Source organism: Coturnix japonica, chromosome 1 (genome assembly GCF_054131305.1).
Source record: "Coturnix japonica strain WE chromosome 1, WE-NBRP24, whole genome shotgun sequence".
Classification (NCBI taxonomy): domain Eukaryota; kingdom Metazoa; phylum Chordata; class Aves; order Galliformes; family Phasianidae; genus Coturnix; species Coturnix japonica.
Genome location: NC_140663.1, coordinates 41,116,945 through 41,132,707, shown reverse-complemented (window position 1 = coordinate 41,132,707; position 15,763 = coordinate 41,116,945). Strand labels below are relative to the sequence as shown.

General features: G+C 41.6%; 1 protein-coding gene across 1 annotated transcript in view; it reads left to right on the top strand.

Moving 5' to 3' along the window:
- FGD6 (FYVE, RhoGEF and PH domain containing 6) overlaps positions 1-15,763 on the top strand; it is a 63,640-nt gene that overhangs the window by 1,376 nt on the left and 46,501 nt on the right. The window contains exon 2 of the mRNA XM_015858402.3: positions 7,673-10,115. Coding sequence (XP_015713888.2) covers positions 7,673-10,115 — 2,443 coding nt within the window. The remainder of the gene's footprint in view (positions 1-7,672; positions 10,116-15,763) is intronic.

Sequence of the window (15,763 nt, the reverse complement as noted above, 5' to 3'; positions counted from 1 at the left end):
GGATCGCACGTTCACATTATTAAGTAGTGCTACTGGTAGTACAATTCACTGCTGCTGTTTTTAGTATTTTTTTTTTAAGAGTTAAACAGCTGTGCAAATAGAAGATCCGTGTTAGGGGGTGCCCAAGAGCTTAGAGCTGGGCTGTGAAAATTAAATTGGATGCAGCAGTAAGTTTCTGAAGGCCGGGTGGGTTGCCAGCAACTAGCAGTCACTGCAGGGTCTGCTGTGCTGTTAAGGGTCGTGTTGTGATGGAGTGAGTGGACAAGGTGCGAAGGGGGGGAGGGTTTCACATGAGCAAAGTCACTTGGAAAGCAAAAGAGAAAGGGATGCTGAGCAATATCAGTAAGAGGAAAGCGGGAAGGCTTCTGGAATATGTGAATTTTAGCAAGGAATTAGAAGAGGGAGGCATAGGGAGTGCTGGTGGGCAGGAAGGTGAAGGTGAGAGGGTGTGAAGGGTGTTGAAGGGGGGTGAAGAATATATGCTGTGTGATGGATCATGTGAGGGTAAGGAAATATCTGGGGAACAGGCAGAACAAGATCAGAGATTCATGATCTTGTTGACAGCGCTGTGACAGCTTTTGGCAGTTCGGATAAGAAGCTCACTGGCAGGGCACAGCTGAGGGGACCGAGTGCTGAGGAGACACTTGTAAAGGCTGCACATCTGCCTCTATGTGTTGTCACAGAACTAGACTTCTGAAATACATACACATGTTTTATAAGGCTAATGCTTAAATAGAAACACAGCACCTCCTCTGTTTTGGTTTCAGTCCAGTGACCTTTACGATCTATTTCCTATATTGAAATGATTTAAATTGCAAATTCGGTCATTACGCTGTTTTTGTGTTGTGTAAAATAGCTTTCTGTAACTGGGTGATAATGCTGATTAAATGTACAAGTGTTCATGTGAAGTTTCCAGGTGGGATTTGCACTGCTTTCTGCTCTTCATCCAGGTCAGCTCGGAGGGCCGGAGGGTCTCCCTGGTGTCCTGTTTTAAGGTAGCTCTACAACAGAGCAATTTGGCAGTGTCCTCAGTACTGATTCAGCATTTGAGGTTAAGATTTGCAGAGATGGGTGACCTCAGCTTGGTGAGTGGGACTCTCTGGAAGGGACAGTGATACCTGAGGTGAGAAGTACTGAGCACAGCTTCTGCCTATTGCCTGAAGCTGTGGAAGGCGGCAATGGCCCAGCCTCAGCTCCATTCCACATTGCCTTGTGCCTCTCTACACAACACAAAAATGTATATGTAAATCTCGGCTTCTGCAGAATTAAGTAACTGTAGTGCTTACTTAAAACACTTGTAAGTTATTTAAAACCAATTGTGCTGCAGTGAGAAACCTGTGGATGGTTTCACCTTTCAGCTGCAGCTCATGTTGTGTTGCATTGCTTGTTCGTGTGCCGCACGTTGTTGTGTGTGATGCTGATGAAATCACATTTACTCATTTTGTGCCTGGATCTATTGTGCTGTCTCCAAGTATGTGCTTTGCCTTTAAAAGGGAAAAACAAAAGCTGAGTTACGAGTTTGACAGTTATTATTTCTTGCTGAAGAAACAGCCCTTATTTGTGAATCGATACAGATTATTTAATGTAGGCAGAACGTACAGCTCAGATTAAAATCTGACTTGACAGCAGCAATGAGAAATATGTAGTGCATTTTAATGTCAAAAATGTAAATCAAAGGGGGGAAAAATTAGTGGGAACAGAATAAACAAAACCAATGTGACTTTTCCAATCAAACCTCATTGCTTCCAAGGACTGAAGAAATTGAGCCTACAGGGTTTAGTGCCCCTTTAACCCTCCAACATGTCAGCTCTTATTATGGTTACTTGGCTTTATCTCCAGATGTGATCTTGAAAGGTTGTTTACGTGTCTATTGCACTTACCCTAAAGTTTTCCCCAACTTTCCTGTGTTATTTCAACAAGTCGCTGGACAACCCAAGATTCTGAAATTAATGCTTTCCTTTTTGCAGTTTGTTTAGGATGTTTTCTAAAAATGTGGAGGCTGGAAACCATCATTCTCCCTTGTATTTTACAAACTACACGTGTTCTCTTCCGGGATGTCATGACTCACTCCTTTTCTCGTTTACATTTGAACATTGTGACACCTGAAAAAATCAAAGTCTCTGCTTAATAAAACAAACGCACGTTCACAGGAAATAAATCAATGGACTCAAAGTTTTGAGGTGTTCATCTAATGAAAGCTTTGTGTAAATGGAAGTAAAGGAATTGAACTGAAATGTCTATTCGAGTCATGAAAGTTTAGGCTGCTTGAGAAAAGGTTTGCAGCACTGTTTCCCTGTATTAACTGCCATCACACTGATCTTTGCATCTGTCCTGAACATACAGCAATAACATATAGCCTATACTCTGTGTGGGAGGATGGGTATATGCATAGGGTCAGCTATTACAGAGCAGCTGATTTGTCTGATTCACACCTTGGATTATCCTGTAGCAACTTGACTATGTACCTGCACCTTAAATCTAGGACCAGCTCCCATAAAAATCCCCTTTTGTCACCCTGATGAATCACTTCCCTGCCTTCCTGACATTCCATGGTTCAGAAAGAAAATCACCTTCAGGCAGGCTGCAGGGCCATGGAGGGGGGTGGCCTCGGGCAGCTGGTGCCCATTCCAAGGAGGGTGGAGCCCAGGAGAGATGTCCCTGCCCATGGGGAGCATCACAAGGATGTGGAGCTGTGGCTGAGCAATGGCCTGTGCTGCCCAACAGTCAGGCTACTGGGCTTTTGTGTTTACTCAGTATCCTTTTGGCTTGGCTTTCAAAGGAGGACTGGGGTAATCGATCACGGTCCACAAACTTGTTTTCCTGCAGCTGGAATCTTGCAACCTCATTTTCTTGGCCAGATGCAGGTGAACATAACTTTTTCCTGTTCTTTTGCTGTTCCCGAGTGTGGAGGTTGTTCAAAGTCACAACTTGGGAAATGTTCTTTTAACACCATGAGGTTTGTTGCAGAAGACACAGTGCTATGTGAGCTTTTCCCAGTGTTAAACTCTATAGCTTCTTTCTCCCTGCCTTTTTCCTACATATAAATGCTGGTTGGGCAAGATAACGTGGGATCAAAATCACAGGAGACTTAGAGCTGTTCTGTTACAGTTCTTGAAGTCTGTATTGTCCTACTGGCTTTCCTGATCATTCACAATGTTGCATAGGTGAATAGATAAGCATTTAAAGTGAAGTCCATAGTTGCCAAATCCTATTTCTGACGGACAGAAACAGGCACTTTCAGGCCCAAGCATTCAGTGCAACTTGCTCCAGGATGTTGCTCTCCTCCTGTAAAACTAAGTGAAGGTAGGACAGTAACATGGTACCCTCAAATGAGGCTGAGTGTCACAGAGAAACTCAGCAGGATGGGCTGGGTGTAACGTTTTCCTCAGCACACTGAGCACACTGGAGGAGATAATTCACCAGAGGGACAAAACGTCCGCTCTGTACTGCGACCTGAGGATGGGCAAAGAGGGAGTGTGTGCACTGACCCACAGTGCTAATGGCTATTACTGTTAGAAAAATAATGCCCTTTTTATTTTCCTTTTTGTTGTTGTTTTATTTTAAGCATTGGGTTTTTGTTTTTTTTTCCCCTTCAGCACTGTCCGTAGTGTTGGCTGTTTACAGATAAGCAGTACATTTCCTGTTGTTGGTGGCAGTTTTGTTAGTCGCTTTATTTATGGATTTCTTCCTTTCCCTTTCCAAGCAGGACAGAGGATATCTCTGCCTGCTTCTGCTTCTCCCAACTATTTAATCCACTGGTGCAAATAACACCATGTGTTTCTGCTCTTACATTTGGTTTTCTTTCTGGTACCCCAAGATGCCAGTCTGGATGCAGGGCTCCTCTCTGAGCCTTGGGTAAGACTGGATGGGAAAAAGCAGTGATTCTCTGTTTCAGTCCCCTGAGTAACACAAAGTAGGGAATCCAACATTCAGTGTAAAATTTGCTCTGAAATTACCACACACCTCAGAAAGTGAGTTTGGGTTGTAAGTGCTGGTGACTCAGCCACAACCATAGGCAAGAGGTTCCTGTTGTCAATTATCTCTGTGTGTAATAATATATAACTCTTCCTTCTAGTTCAGCTGTGGGATCTCAGTATGTCTTTATTTCTTGATTAAAGAGCCATCTACTGTGAAAATCTCTCACGTTCCCGCAAATATATGTTGTCACTATCTCACTTCTTAAATTCTCAGCTAAAGGAAGCAGGATGAGCTTTCTTGGCATTTGAGGTGTGTTATTTAGACTTTAAATACTTATAGCTATTTCTTGGATTCATCCCAAGCTTTCCTCTAAGGATGCCAGTGGAGATATAGCATATCACATATAGCAGGTGTCTGGCGGGTGTGGCACATACAAATGTTTTCAATGCCCCTCATCTTTTAATATTTATCTTGCTTGTAATCTGAAGGATTATTTAACCACTTTAGCTGTAGGCTTGCATTGATCTTACATGAAATATCTATCTATAATGATTCCTGAATTCTCTTCGGTTTCTGCTCTCCTAAGTGTAACGGCCTCTGTTCTTAGGTGAATAGTTCATTTGGCACCAGGAAAAACCCTGTCTTTCAAACAAGTCACCACATTGGGCTTTTGTTCTGTAGAGCTTCCTTGATGATATTTCTTGTTTTTCACCAGAAGGGCTGCTTTCACTTATCTTTTAACAAGAAGTCATTCGTTCATGACTCCCAGTCATTCCTTACACCTTTATATATAACAGTTGCCTCCTACTTACTTTTTTTCTCTTTTCAGGGTGGAAAAAAACGCCCCTTTTAAAACACTGCTGTACATAAACTTGGTTTGGATTTGCACACGGAGAATTAAATAAGTTTCTAATGAATTGTATTTCTATTATCGGTTTCTAATTGATATCTAGTAATTACACTTTTATCCTATCTTAGCTTCTTTTTGTTATTGTCATTAAATAGTTCATCACTTGTATTTTTTATAAACTCAAAGGTGTTTGGTTGAGGAAAATTACTGGTGCATTCCCTTCCTGTGTTCTTCATTCTTGCAACATAATTGGATATACGGGGTCATCTCGCAGCTCCTGGTTCGGTCATCTACTGCAGATCTCTCTTCATGCTGAGACTGTCATGTGCCTATTAAGACACTGACCCTTATCCCTTCTAGACATAACTGGCAATCATGTGAGAGCAGATAGTGGGGTCTTTGTCTCTTCTTCCCATTCCAATGGTCTGTAACATTCGAATCATTTGAAAAATTCTCCTAGGCTTTGAAAGTCCTACCAAATTACGCTTCTTAACGAGAGTGAATTTTTCTGGCTCTATTCATTACCCAGGTTTCCAATATTGGCACATAGACAACTTTACATTCTCTGTGTTCTCATGTTTTAGCTGTGAATCTCATAGTGTTACACTGTACCTTCTCATTATAGTCCCTTATGAATACCAGCTGAAAGCCCTGCAGGTTAATCCGGTTTGATTGCTCTCTGAAATATTAGGCAGTTCCACTATAATGAAAGAAGCTTTGGAGTTTGGCAGACATCAATTCGCAGAGTGGGACAACTAATCTGTGGGATATCATTTACCTAGTTGGCATTTCATCCCCTGAACCTTCTGCAATCTGTTCCCCTCATCAGGGGGTCAGGAAGGATTCCCAGGCTGTCTGTCTTCTCTCCTGTTTTCAGGGAGCTGTAATAGCTTAATAAATATTACTGAGCATGGTCCCATAGATCAGTGATTGCCCATCCAAAGGGTTAATATATTTTTTTCCCCAGCCGGCTATTGGCTTACAGCTCACTGTATGGGAAATCCCTGTCTTTGGAGAGGAAATAGAAGGTGGTGCATCCTTTGCAGTAACTGATAATCAGGTCGCTGTGGCTCTCATTTTTGGCTATATGGAGCTCTACCTTTCAAAAGCAATTCTGTGCTCCCTCTTGCAAAATATCTAAAAAATTGTCAGTGCCATCAGATTTATCTCTTTTTTTATGTAATAGAAGTGCAGCAAGAGCAGCTATTCTAAATCTAAGCAGAGTCAGTCTGGACACCATTGAATGATTCATGTCCTAGAAAAACATCGTTTTCCTGTTTCTATAGTGGAGACATTGTTCCTGGCTGTCTGCTCCGAGCAGCGGCTGTAGTGTTTGGGAACTGCTTGCATCTGAGTGCATCTGCCTCCTTTTTTTTTTAACATCTAGATTCCTTTCAAAAAAAGACAAAACAGAAAAACGCTCAAGCCTGAAACTTTATTCTTCTGTTTTCAGGTTAGAGACTTGAATAGAGTTGCAAATTTATAAGGATAAATAAGAATAAAAAGCCACCAGTTCACAGTTCAAATGAAATCATTGATAAATGGCTTATCCAATCCTTTTGCTGTGTAAGATCAGTTACATGTTTTCTCAAGATTTTTATTTAACCTACATATGACTTCCTGAAAGTATACGAGAATATTGTTCAAAATACAGCTAATGAATATAGAGGTAGTACATATAAAAACAGAGTGAGAAACTCAGTTACTGTACAAGTGAGTGTTTACATATCAAAATCCCTCAGAGCACTTAGAAATCATTTTCCAACGTATGCACTGGTCATAACTTATCTCTTGCAATGTGAAAATGTTTCAGACATTAAAAAAAACCAACACCAAAACAAAATAAAATAGACCCAGGTCACAACAGTGTCCAAGTTCCTCTTGTGCTCTTTTTCCTGCCCTCTGCTCTCTCTGGGCTTTGTCATCCACTGTGGGCAGTGGGGTCATAAGTCATAGATAGCAGTGGTGGCTGTTTCTAGGTCACAGTAACATGTTCAGAAGAGTATTTTTGTAAGTTGCATAGAAATAATGTTTTACTCATGCAGTAGGAAAAACACCCGACTTGCTGCAAATTATTGCATTAACTTCTCACCTCAGCTCATTACACGTAACCAGTGGTGGTGACATGTGAGTTTTGCAGCTGATACAACAATCCATCTAAATGTTGTTTGAAAGGAAGAGGAAAGAAAGGGGAATTATAGGTTACAGTTTTCCAAAGGTGATAAGGGGAAGGGAACTGAACTGGCCTGGTATTTACTTAGTCTATTCTGTTATCTTTGATGCTTATTATACGCTAGGCACTTAATGGGTTTGCAAGACTTTTGGAAGGTGTTACAATAATTGAGACTTCAAAACCAAGTTAATCTGTTTTGTTTTCTTAGCATCATACTTCAATATCTGATCAGGGACATGCATTTTCATAAAGTTAAACTGTTTTGTTTTGGTTTTTTTTGACAAATGAATGACCTTTGAAGACCTTTCCCATCACACTTTGTTGGACCTATTAAAAAGAAGAAAGGCATCTCGCAAAAAAGCAATGATGGGGAGAGGAGGCATGTTTTAGGAGAAATATATATACATATATAATACCAATATCCTGTTGGTGGTGTGATTTGATTTAAATGTGACCAGACTGTGTGCCCCGGTGGCGCAGTGGTTAAAGACGCCGCCTTGCAACACTGGGGCCCGGAGTTTGAATCCCCCCTGTGGCGCAAGTGGTAGAAAAGTGCCGCTCTGCTACACAAGAGGCTCGAATCCCGGGGGCTGGACTCGATGATCTCTAAGGTCCCTTCCAACCCGCACGAAACTATGAAACTATGAAACTATGACTATGGTCTTGTGGTGCAGGTGAAGTTGTTCTGTAGGCTGATAGTGACTAACGTCTTTGTTTTCTATTCTTCCTAGAAATTAAGAAGCCGCCTGTGGCCCCCAAACCAAAATTTGCGGTAGGACACAAGGCAACACCTCCACCCGTTGCACCAAAGCCTGATGTTGTGCTTTCTGGTGTTTTACAAGCAGCAACAAGGAAAACAAAGCCAGCTATTGCACCGAAACCGAAGGTTCTCAAGAGCTCATCCATTCCAGAAGTTAAGCCTCCATCCTGTGCACGGAAAGGCACCAAAAGCTTTGAGGAACACAGAGGAGATTCTTCTCAAACACTGGACCACTTGAACTATAAAAATGAAGTCTCAGAAGGGAGTACTGATAACACAGCATATATTCTGCCAATGTCAACTTGCAAATTTGAATGCCTTCATAAGCTTGGAAATGGGGAGAACACTTGTAAAACTCAGATCATTCTTGAGCACTTTGAAAACTTAGAGAATATCAAAGTAGATGAAAAAACTGCACTGGCTCTAGGGAGTAGTCCCAGTGAAAAAACAGCAAGTAAAAACCAGGTGGTTGTGAAAGCCAGCATTTTGGAAGAGAAACTTAAAGACGTTCTAACCCATGGTGTGTTCCCCAACAGAAGTCCTGTGAGGCACAGGTATGCAGACAAACTTTACAAAGGGGATGGCAACAGCTCCAGGAACGATGTTAAAATAGAGTTTATGGAACTTGAGCAGTCATCTTCTTCTAAGGTATCTAATGGGAAACAACAAAATACTGGCAGTAAGCTCGCTGAAGATGACATTCAGACATCTGAAACTTGTCCTGGTTTGAATGAAAATCACAACAGTTGTTCTTGCCTATCAAACCAGGAAATTCTTGAAAATGAAAATGTAAATAGCAGTAGTTCGTTTTCAGGTGAAGCGGGTATGAAAATAGACACTGATAAAACTTCCTTTGAAACATGTTCAGTCCTGAGCTCAAAAATGCTTCCTACCCCTAAGCCAAGAAAGCCACGTGCTGCGTGTCTAGTCCGTCAGGATGGCATAGACAGCATAGGAGAAGGAACAAAGGAACCATCTAGTTCAGAGACTGATTCTATTGGTCCTGCTGAACACAGCTTTAAAAAGCCATCAAAAATTAACGTCCTTGGTCAGAGCGTTTGCTATAACAATCATACAGAAGTGCTTAATCCTGAAAAATCTGAGATAAGTCAAAGCACCGCAGACAGAATGCATCTGAGAAAGGAGCCTGCTGATACCGAGGAGTCAACACTGCAAAACCTTTCACCTCAGTTATCGCACAAAACTTCTCATTTGGTGGAAAATGTTGAATGTTCCTTAGATATAGACCATAACTTCAGTAGCTCAGTGGATAGGATGACAGATGATTCTAGTATGCCAGATACTGTGGACAAAAGGACTAGCTTTATCAGATGTGATGCTTTGTCCATGAGTTTGCCAAAGCAAATAAAACTAACTGGCAGCCAGCACTCACCTGCTACTAATAGCCTCCATGTTTCCCTACAAAAAGTGGAAGATAGGGAAGCTAAAATCAAGGACAAAAGTTCTCCAAAAGTCGTTCCTAAGAAACCACAGCGGCACAGCCTACCTGCTGCAGGAGTGCTCAAGAAAGCTGCGTCGGCAGAGCTGGTTGAGAAAAGCTCTTATACCTCCTCTGAAGACAAATCAAACAGTGTTCTGGAAGGATCTCACTTCACACACACTCCGGCCAGGGAGCAAGGTGCACTGTCATCCTGTGACATACCCAAACATTCCTCTGAGAAACCCGTCTGGAAGTTACCTCACCCTATTCTTCCGTTTTCAGGAAATTCAGAGTCATTAAAAACTGTGAGCGTTGCTCCCAGCCTCAGCCACGTGAGTGCTGTGACAAAGCCCAGAGCCAAATCTCTCTCTTCTGTGGACATGGAAAGGACAGACAAGCCTTGCAAAGACACACAGAAAAAAAACAGCTTGAAAAAGTTTCTCAATGTGAAACTGTCGGTTTGCTTAATGAAAAGCGACTTCCAAAAATTTCTGTCCAAAGGCAGCCAGTCAATGGATAGTTCTACTGCTAACCTTTCCATTGGGGAAGGGTATGGGAATGGTAACAACCGGCACGTAGCATCTGTAGGCAGTGAGAGGAAAGCGAAATCTGCCAAGGCGCGTTCTGTAGAAATAAGTAGTCCTGCACTGCAGAAGAAGAGGCAGAGAAACAGAAGCCAACCTGAGATGCGAAGTAACCAAAGGTTGGAGTCTTTAGATGGGCACTCACTGCCTGCAGGGAATCTGTCCCAAATGCATTTGAATTCTGTAAGCAGCAATTGTGCTCCCGAATATGAGAACCTGCGTCACTATGAGGAAATACCGGAGTATGAGAACTTGCCTTTTGCTATGGGTGCTGGTAAAAATCTCTGTTTGGAATGGCAGAATTCCAGCCGTGTGGAAGACCCAAGCCCCAGCTTGTATGAGGTGGAGGAGTCTTTTCAAGCAGCAAACAGGCGTGTGAGACATGGCAGGTAAAATAAAAGCTAAAGGGGTGGTTGAACATCTCACTTGCAGCTCTGGTGGTTGTAAACACGTTTAGAGGATGACCCTAGAGGCTACATCCCTTTCATTAGATGTCAGCAGAGCAGTCACTGACGTGTATCTTTGTATTTGCTTTTGAAGTTCTGAAAACTGCACTTGGTGAAAAGAGTCAAGAGGAAAAATAAGCTACTTATTCTTCATATGTGATCAAAATTTGGGAAATCAGTGCATGCACTTTCCCAGATTTAATTAAAGCAATTTGATATAGTCACGTATTTGTATTCAAGAGCACTTAAATAGGGAGGAATTAACTTTACTCCAGTCTCAGGATGAAGTGGAATAAATGTTGATAGAGTGCATAGTTGCTGCATTTGTAGGGGAAATGAATATATTTTTAGATCAGCTGATACAGCTGGAAAATGCAGGCAGACTTTTGGGTATGCAAATTCTTCACTGGGTCTGAAAAAGTTTCTGGTGTAAGAAAAGATATTGCCTCTCCCTGAGTGCATGGAGTCATTTGTACCTTCCTGTGCTCATGGATGCAATAAAACTAGTGGAAGTGCAGGAGTTCTGTGTGACCCATAAAAACATTACTAAAACACAGGGTTTTGTGACAGGTGATAGAAAGCGCTTGCTACAGGGAAGGGAGTGTGCTGTGCCTTTGTTGTCCCAGCAGATGGGGGAGATAGTTGGTATCAGCAGATTCAAAAAGGGATTGGGCTGATTCACAGATCTGTCTCTAACAGATGCTAAATGGAGCAGACCTTGTAATATCTGTGGTGCTGTGATTGTGGGTGTTGGCAAGAAGAGTGGGCCATGTGGAGCAGTGGGTTCCCACATTCTCCTGGTGGTAACGGGTGAAGCATTGTTTTGACCCAGCTTAGTATTACTTAACTTTGTAACTTCAGCTGCTCTGTCAGTCTTACAGATCCCTAAGGTTTGTCTCATGGCAGCGTGAAGGATTTAAACAAAATAGGCAGCTTGTATAATTCATAGTTCCCAGCAAGCTTCTTTATTATCTTGAGAGTATATGCATATTGATGAGAACAAATGAGCTAGCTTATAATCACACTTAATGTTACTTTTCACTTAGGATTACTAAGGTTCTTTCTGGATGTGTGCACAGCAAATGTACGCTCTGAAGACTCAGAGCTTGCCATTCTCTGAAGGAGCATGTTCTCTTTTAGAGGAGGAGGAGGCACATATATTAAGTGGCATCCTTTGGTAACTGTTTATAGAGCTGATATTCTCAACATTAGACTGATGGAAAGCATGAAGCTTTATTGTGGGAGGCAGGATTTCTAGCTATGAGCTTTTGGCATTGGTATGTTTGCTCATATGTTTGTAGAATATTTTACTTGTTTATAGCAGGTTGCTTCTTGTTTTCATCTTTGCATTCTTTTAGTGCTACGAGTTCATGACTTTTTGTTTAAACACAGTTTTTGGGTATCTTTTGGACGTGTTGACCCAATTCTTTTAGTATTCCCTTGCTTTGGTTTACGTAAGAAGAACAAGACAAAACTTAAAGAAGGATATATTTTATGTGTTTGATCTGTTGTAGGTTTGTGTTGTGGTTGTGGCTCAGGTGTCTGTCTTTGCTTTATGAAGCATAAAGAAATGTTTTGTTGGATGAATGAAGCACAGCAGGCATATGTGTTCAGTGGCTCCTCAGTTTTCTCATCTGGAAGAGTGTGTGAGGTTTATAACTACTTGCTTTCCACACCTCCTTGGTACCAACAGTGATTTAAGGGTTTGAGTGATCGTTTGCACCCTGGCACATCTGTACCTGTGCTTCCTAAGCTGGGTGTTTTTGGAAGAACTGGATTTGTGTTGTGTTTTTCTTTTGAAAGCACACATAGAAAAGCATAACCCAGAAACTTCATTTAAGTCGTTATTTTAAACTAGTTTGCATAGTCAGAATCTGCCATAAGGAATCATTTATGTATGAAATTACTTTTAATAAGGTAGGGGACAAAGAAATCCCAAGGAGCAAATGGGAACACGTGGGCAGTGCTGCCCTAGGTCAGCTGGAGATGGAGGAGCAAGTGCCAGGGTTGGTTTCAGCTCTGCTTGGAAGATGCTGAGGTGCTTGTGCAGCCAGAGCCAAGCAGGTAATTTTGCCAGTTTTCCCATCCATTATTTCCCCACCTCCTCGAGGCCTCTTTATCAATGCCATCTCCCCTTTCTGCATAGCTCTTTAAGAAACTTGTATCACTGTGCCAAGTGACTTTATAAAACCGGTTAGAGAAACAGTGCCAATGTTATTGTAATAATTACTGCCCGCATTTTCTCAACCTGTCAGAACATGTGCTTACCTTTTTTCCATACATTGAAGCAAACAGAACTTCTGTAATGCACTGCTAATGGGACGTAATTTTTCTTACAATTAAAGCTGGCCTACAGATCCACAGTCTGATTCCCTACACTTCTATTCATACAGCATATATGCAGAATATTCATTCGAAACACAAAGTTTGTCATTACCAGAAGAGTTCAGTGTAGAGTGTACCCAATGTTACGTTTTTTTGTGGAGGAAGATAGAAAATTCCCAGTGCTTCAGCAGCTATCAAGAAGTTTCCTTCTGATCCCATCTGGTGAAACCAGTAGGCTTTAATGGAGAATGTTAATAGCTTGTGTTGCTTTAAGCCTGAATTTATATGTCTTGCTAAATTCAGATGCTTTTTATTTGCTTTGGCCTCCCCCTAGGAATTTAAATCTAGAATGGCAGGCTTGGGTAATGAATAGTGTGGGTATCAGTTGTTGCTAGCCACTTGATTTTTGAGTTATTTCATGTTGGCCTTCCTGCTACTGCTGTGAGGTTTGGCTTTAGGAGGAGGGAAGTCAGTGTCCTGAGGTGGGCTGTGAGCCATGGTGAGAGGCACAGCTGGCTGGGGGGGGGGGGTGGTAGGCCCAGGTGGCTATCAGCACCTCAGGGGAATGTTCTGAATACAGACCATCTCATGGAGATTCTGTAGCAGATAATCCACGTATTGTTTACTCAGTAAAATAAAGTAGTCTCTTGAAATAGTCTTTAAGGATTGTTTATTTTGCCCTGCACTACCTCTTTGACAGCCATTTTAAAACGGCTAGCAAGGGTGCATCTGGTGCTGTGAGGATTCTGTGAAGTGAGCGAGGAGCAGATGCTGTGGGATTGATAATGTATGGTTAACATGCAAAATGAGTTTCAAATATAACTGTCTGCTTGCTGGTAACAGCATGAAAAGCAGCTTTTTACTGGTTGTTGTTGTTTTGTTTTGTTTTTTTCCCAAGTGTTGTGGTTTTGAGGCCTGAAATGTGAGTGAAAAGTCAGTGCTGCTCATACCAACACAGCCATTCTTGTTAGCGCTGCCAGAGCAGTTCTGTTTTGAAGTAACACTTCTTAATAAAAGAGAAATATTTATACATCTGTTATCCTTCTCAATAACTAACTTTGTGTTGAAGAAGAAGGCAAAATCTTCCTTAACACCAAAAGTAAAATTGAGCATACCTATGTTCAGTAGTTTAAAAATGCAAAGGAAAAGCAAAAATGGCTTGAAATGTCATGGTGCAGAAAACAGAAACTTCTCTGGATTCTGTGGTACCTTGTTGCATTTTTTGCATAGTTTCTGGCAATGGAATTATTCTTCCGGTTCAGTGAGTCTGTTCTTTCACCCTTCAGGAAGAGCATGATGTATTTCCTGGCTACTTTTCACCGTGTTCCTTCAAGATCTTGCAATTGTGCATGGTTACTAATAGATGTGCGTGAAATGTATAGCTGTGTCATTGTATTTCCTGCTAGGATTTTCCTTCTGAAAGGGCTGTGGAGGGGGAGTGCCATGTGATAACAATGCTTTGAGATCTTAATGTTGCTTTCTTTATACCCTGCTTCCTATTTTCCTCCAACTGTGCTGATTTAGAATAACCCATTGATTTTCCAGAAATGAACGTCTTAGTGCAAAATGTAAGTTTAGTTATCAAGACTAAATTCTGCTCTGATGACTGAGTCCCCAGAGGTCAATTGTGTCTCCATGAAAGCCTTCCTGGAATAGTGAATTTAGTAATGAAATCTGTGTGATTAAGCACTTGGCTTTTAATAGGTATTCATTCCTCTTTGATGTACTGAACTTCATTAGGGTTTTGAATGCATGAACTGCTTCTCAGGTATTGAAGTCATTCTGTTTGCATTCCTGTGTTAAAAAAATGACAAAAGTCATTTTTTAAAAATGAGAATAAATAGGAACTTCTTTGCATTAAAAGAATTTTAACACATTCTTGTACAAATGGGTTTGAGATGTGCTGATTTCATCTGTTTTAATGCTGGGAGAAATTCTGATACCCAGTGCTTTCTTGTCAGATCCAAAAGGCTTAATTGGAAAACTGTTTTTGTCCGAAACCAAGTCTACAATTCTCATGTGCAGTCCAGTCTTGAAAATGTTTGGAAAGCCTTAGGAAATTAAAACAACTCACTATCTCCAACATTGTCACAAAAGAGAATTTTTGTCTTCTGAGTGGTTTTGGTTTATCTTTTGTCCTCTTTTGAAGTGCTCGCAGTTAATGGATAGAAATAGGTGCAGCAAGTTGACCTGGACATCATGCACGGTGAAACTTTTAACAGATTTTGATGAGCAATGATAAAAGCTTTCTAATTTATCCAGTTTTACAAGTACGTAAATGTTATGTAATTTCTTGACATTAGCTTTTTGTGAAGACCATCCTTGGGCTGGGTGTGTTGGTGTGTATGAAGGGAGCAGTGGTGGTCAAGACGAAGCCAGCCCTGCTGGGACGTGCTTGCTTCTTGCTGGGCAAATCCAAAAAGCCTTTGTGTGGCTCCTTATGTCACTGTTTTGTACAGTCTGGCAAATTATGGTGTACTAACCTCGGTGTACATGCCATCCATATGCAGTAAAAGAGCCATTTTGAGTCAAAATGCATTACCTGTTACAAGCTTAAAGTTAAACTGTGCTATCATTCATTTCCCACTGAAGAAGCACTCTACAGATGGCAAAAATGCTGTAGCTGTGCTGTTTCCTGTTATAAAACAAGGATGTCCTCATCCTTCCTCCCAGTGACGTTGTGTCAGGCTGGCGTGTTGGCCTTGCAGGCCATGGAGCAGTGACAAGGCAGTGAAGGAACCCTGAGGCCATCAGGCGTGGAGCCAACCCTTTCAGCCCGCTCCTTCTCATGTGGGTATGGGAGCTTGAGTATCACTCCTGCAATCTAAAAGGCTTTATTTTTCTTTCTGCTTTTACTCCACGGTTGCTTTTTTCTGGATTTCAACATTCTTTCTACATGTTTGCTGTTTCTCAAGAAGAAGGAAGCTAACTTGCCTCAGCATTTGTCACCTGATGCTGGCCTTGCACCCTGCATCAAGCTCAAGCCTCCCTGTCTCCAGTTGCCAACAGTGCTGTATGCTGCAGGTTCCCAACGTGTAGTTTTAGAGAGTATCTCCGATGGGAATTGTTGAAAGATGCATTTATATGCTCAACAACAGCCTTTTCCTGTGGGTTATTTTCAGCACTGGCTCAGGAAATGTCTTTGTGAAGCTCCTCAGCACACAGTTATCCGTGGTGATATTCTAACAGCAGCAAGGTCTAACGTAATTACATATGCAAAACAGTAGGGTTTTTTGGCGTAACATAAACATTGGGAAACAAAACAG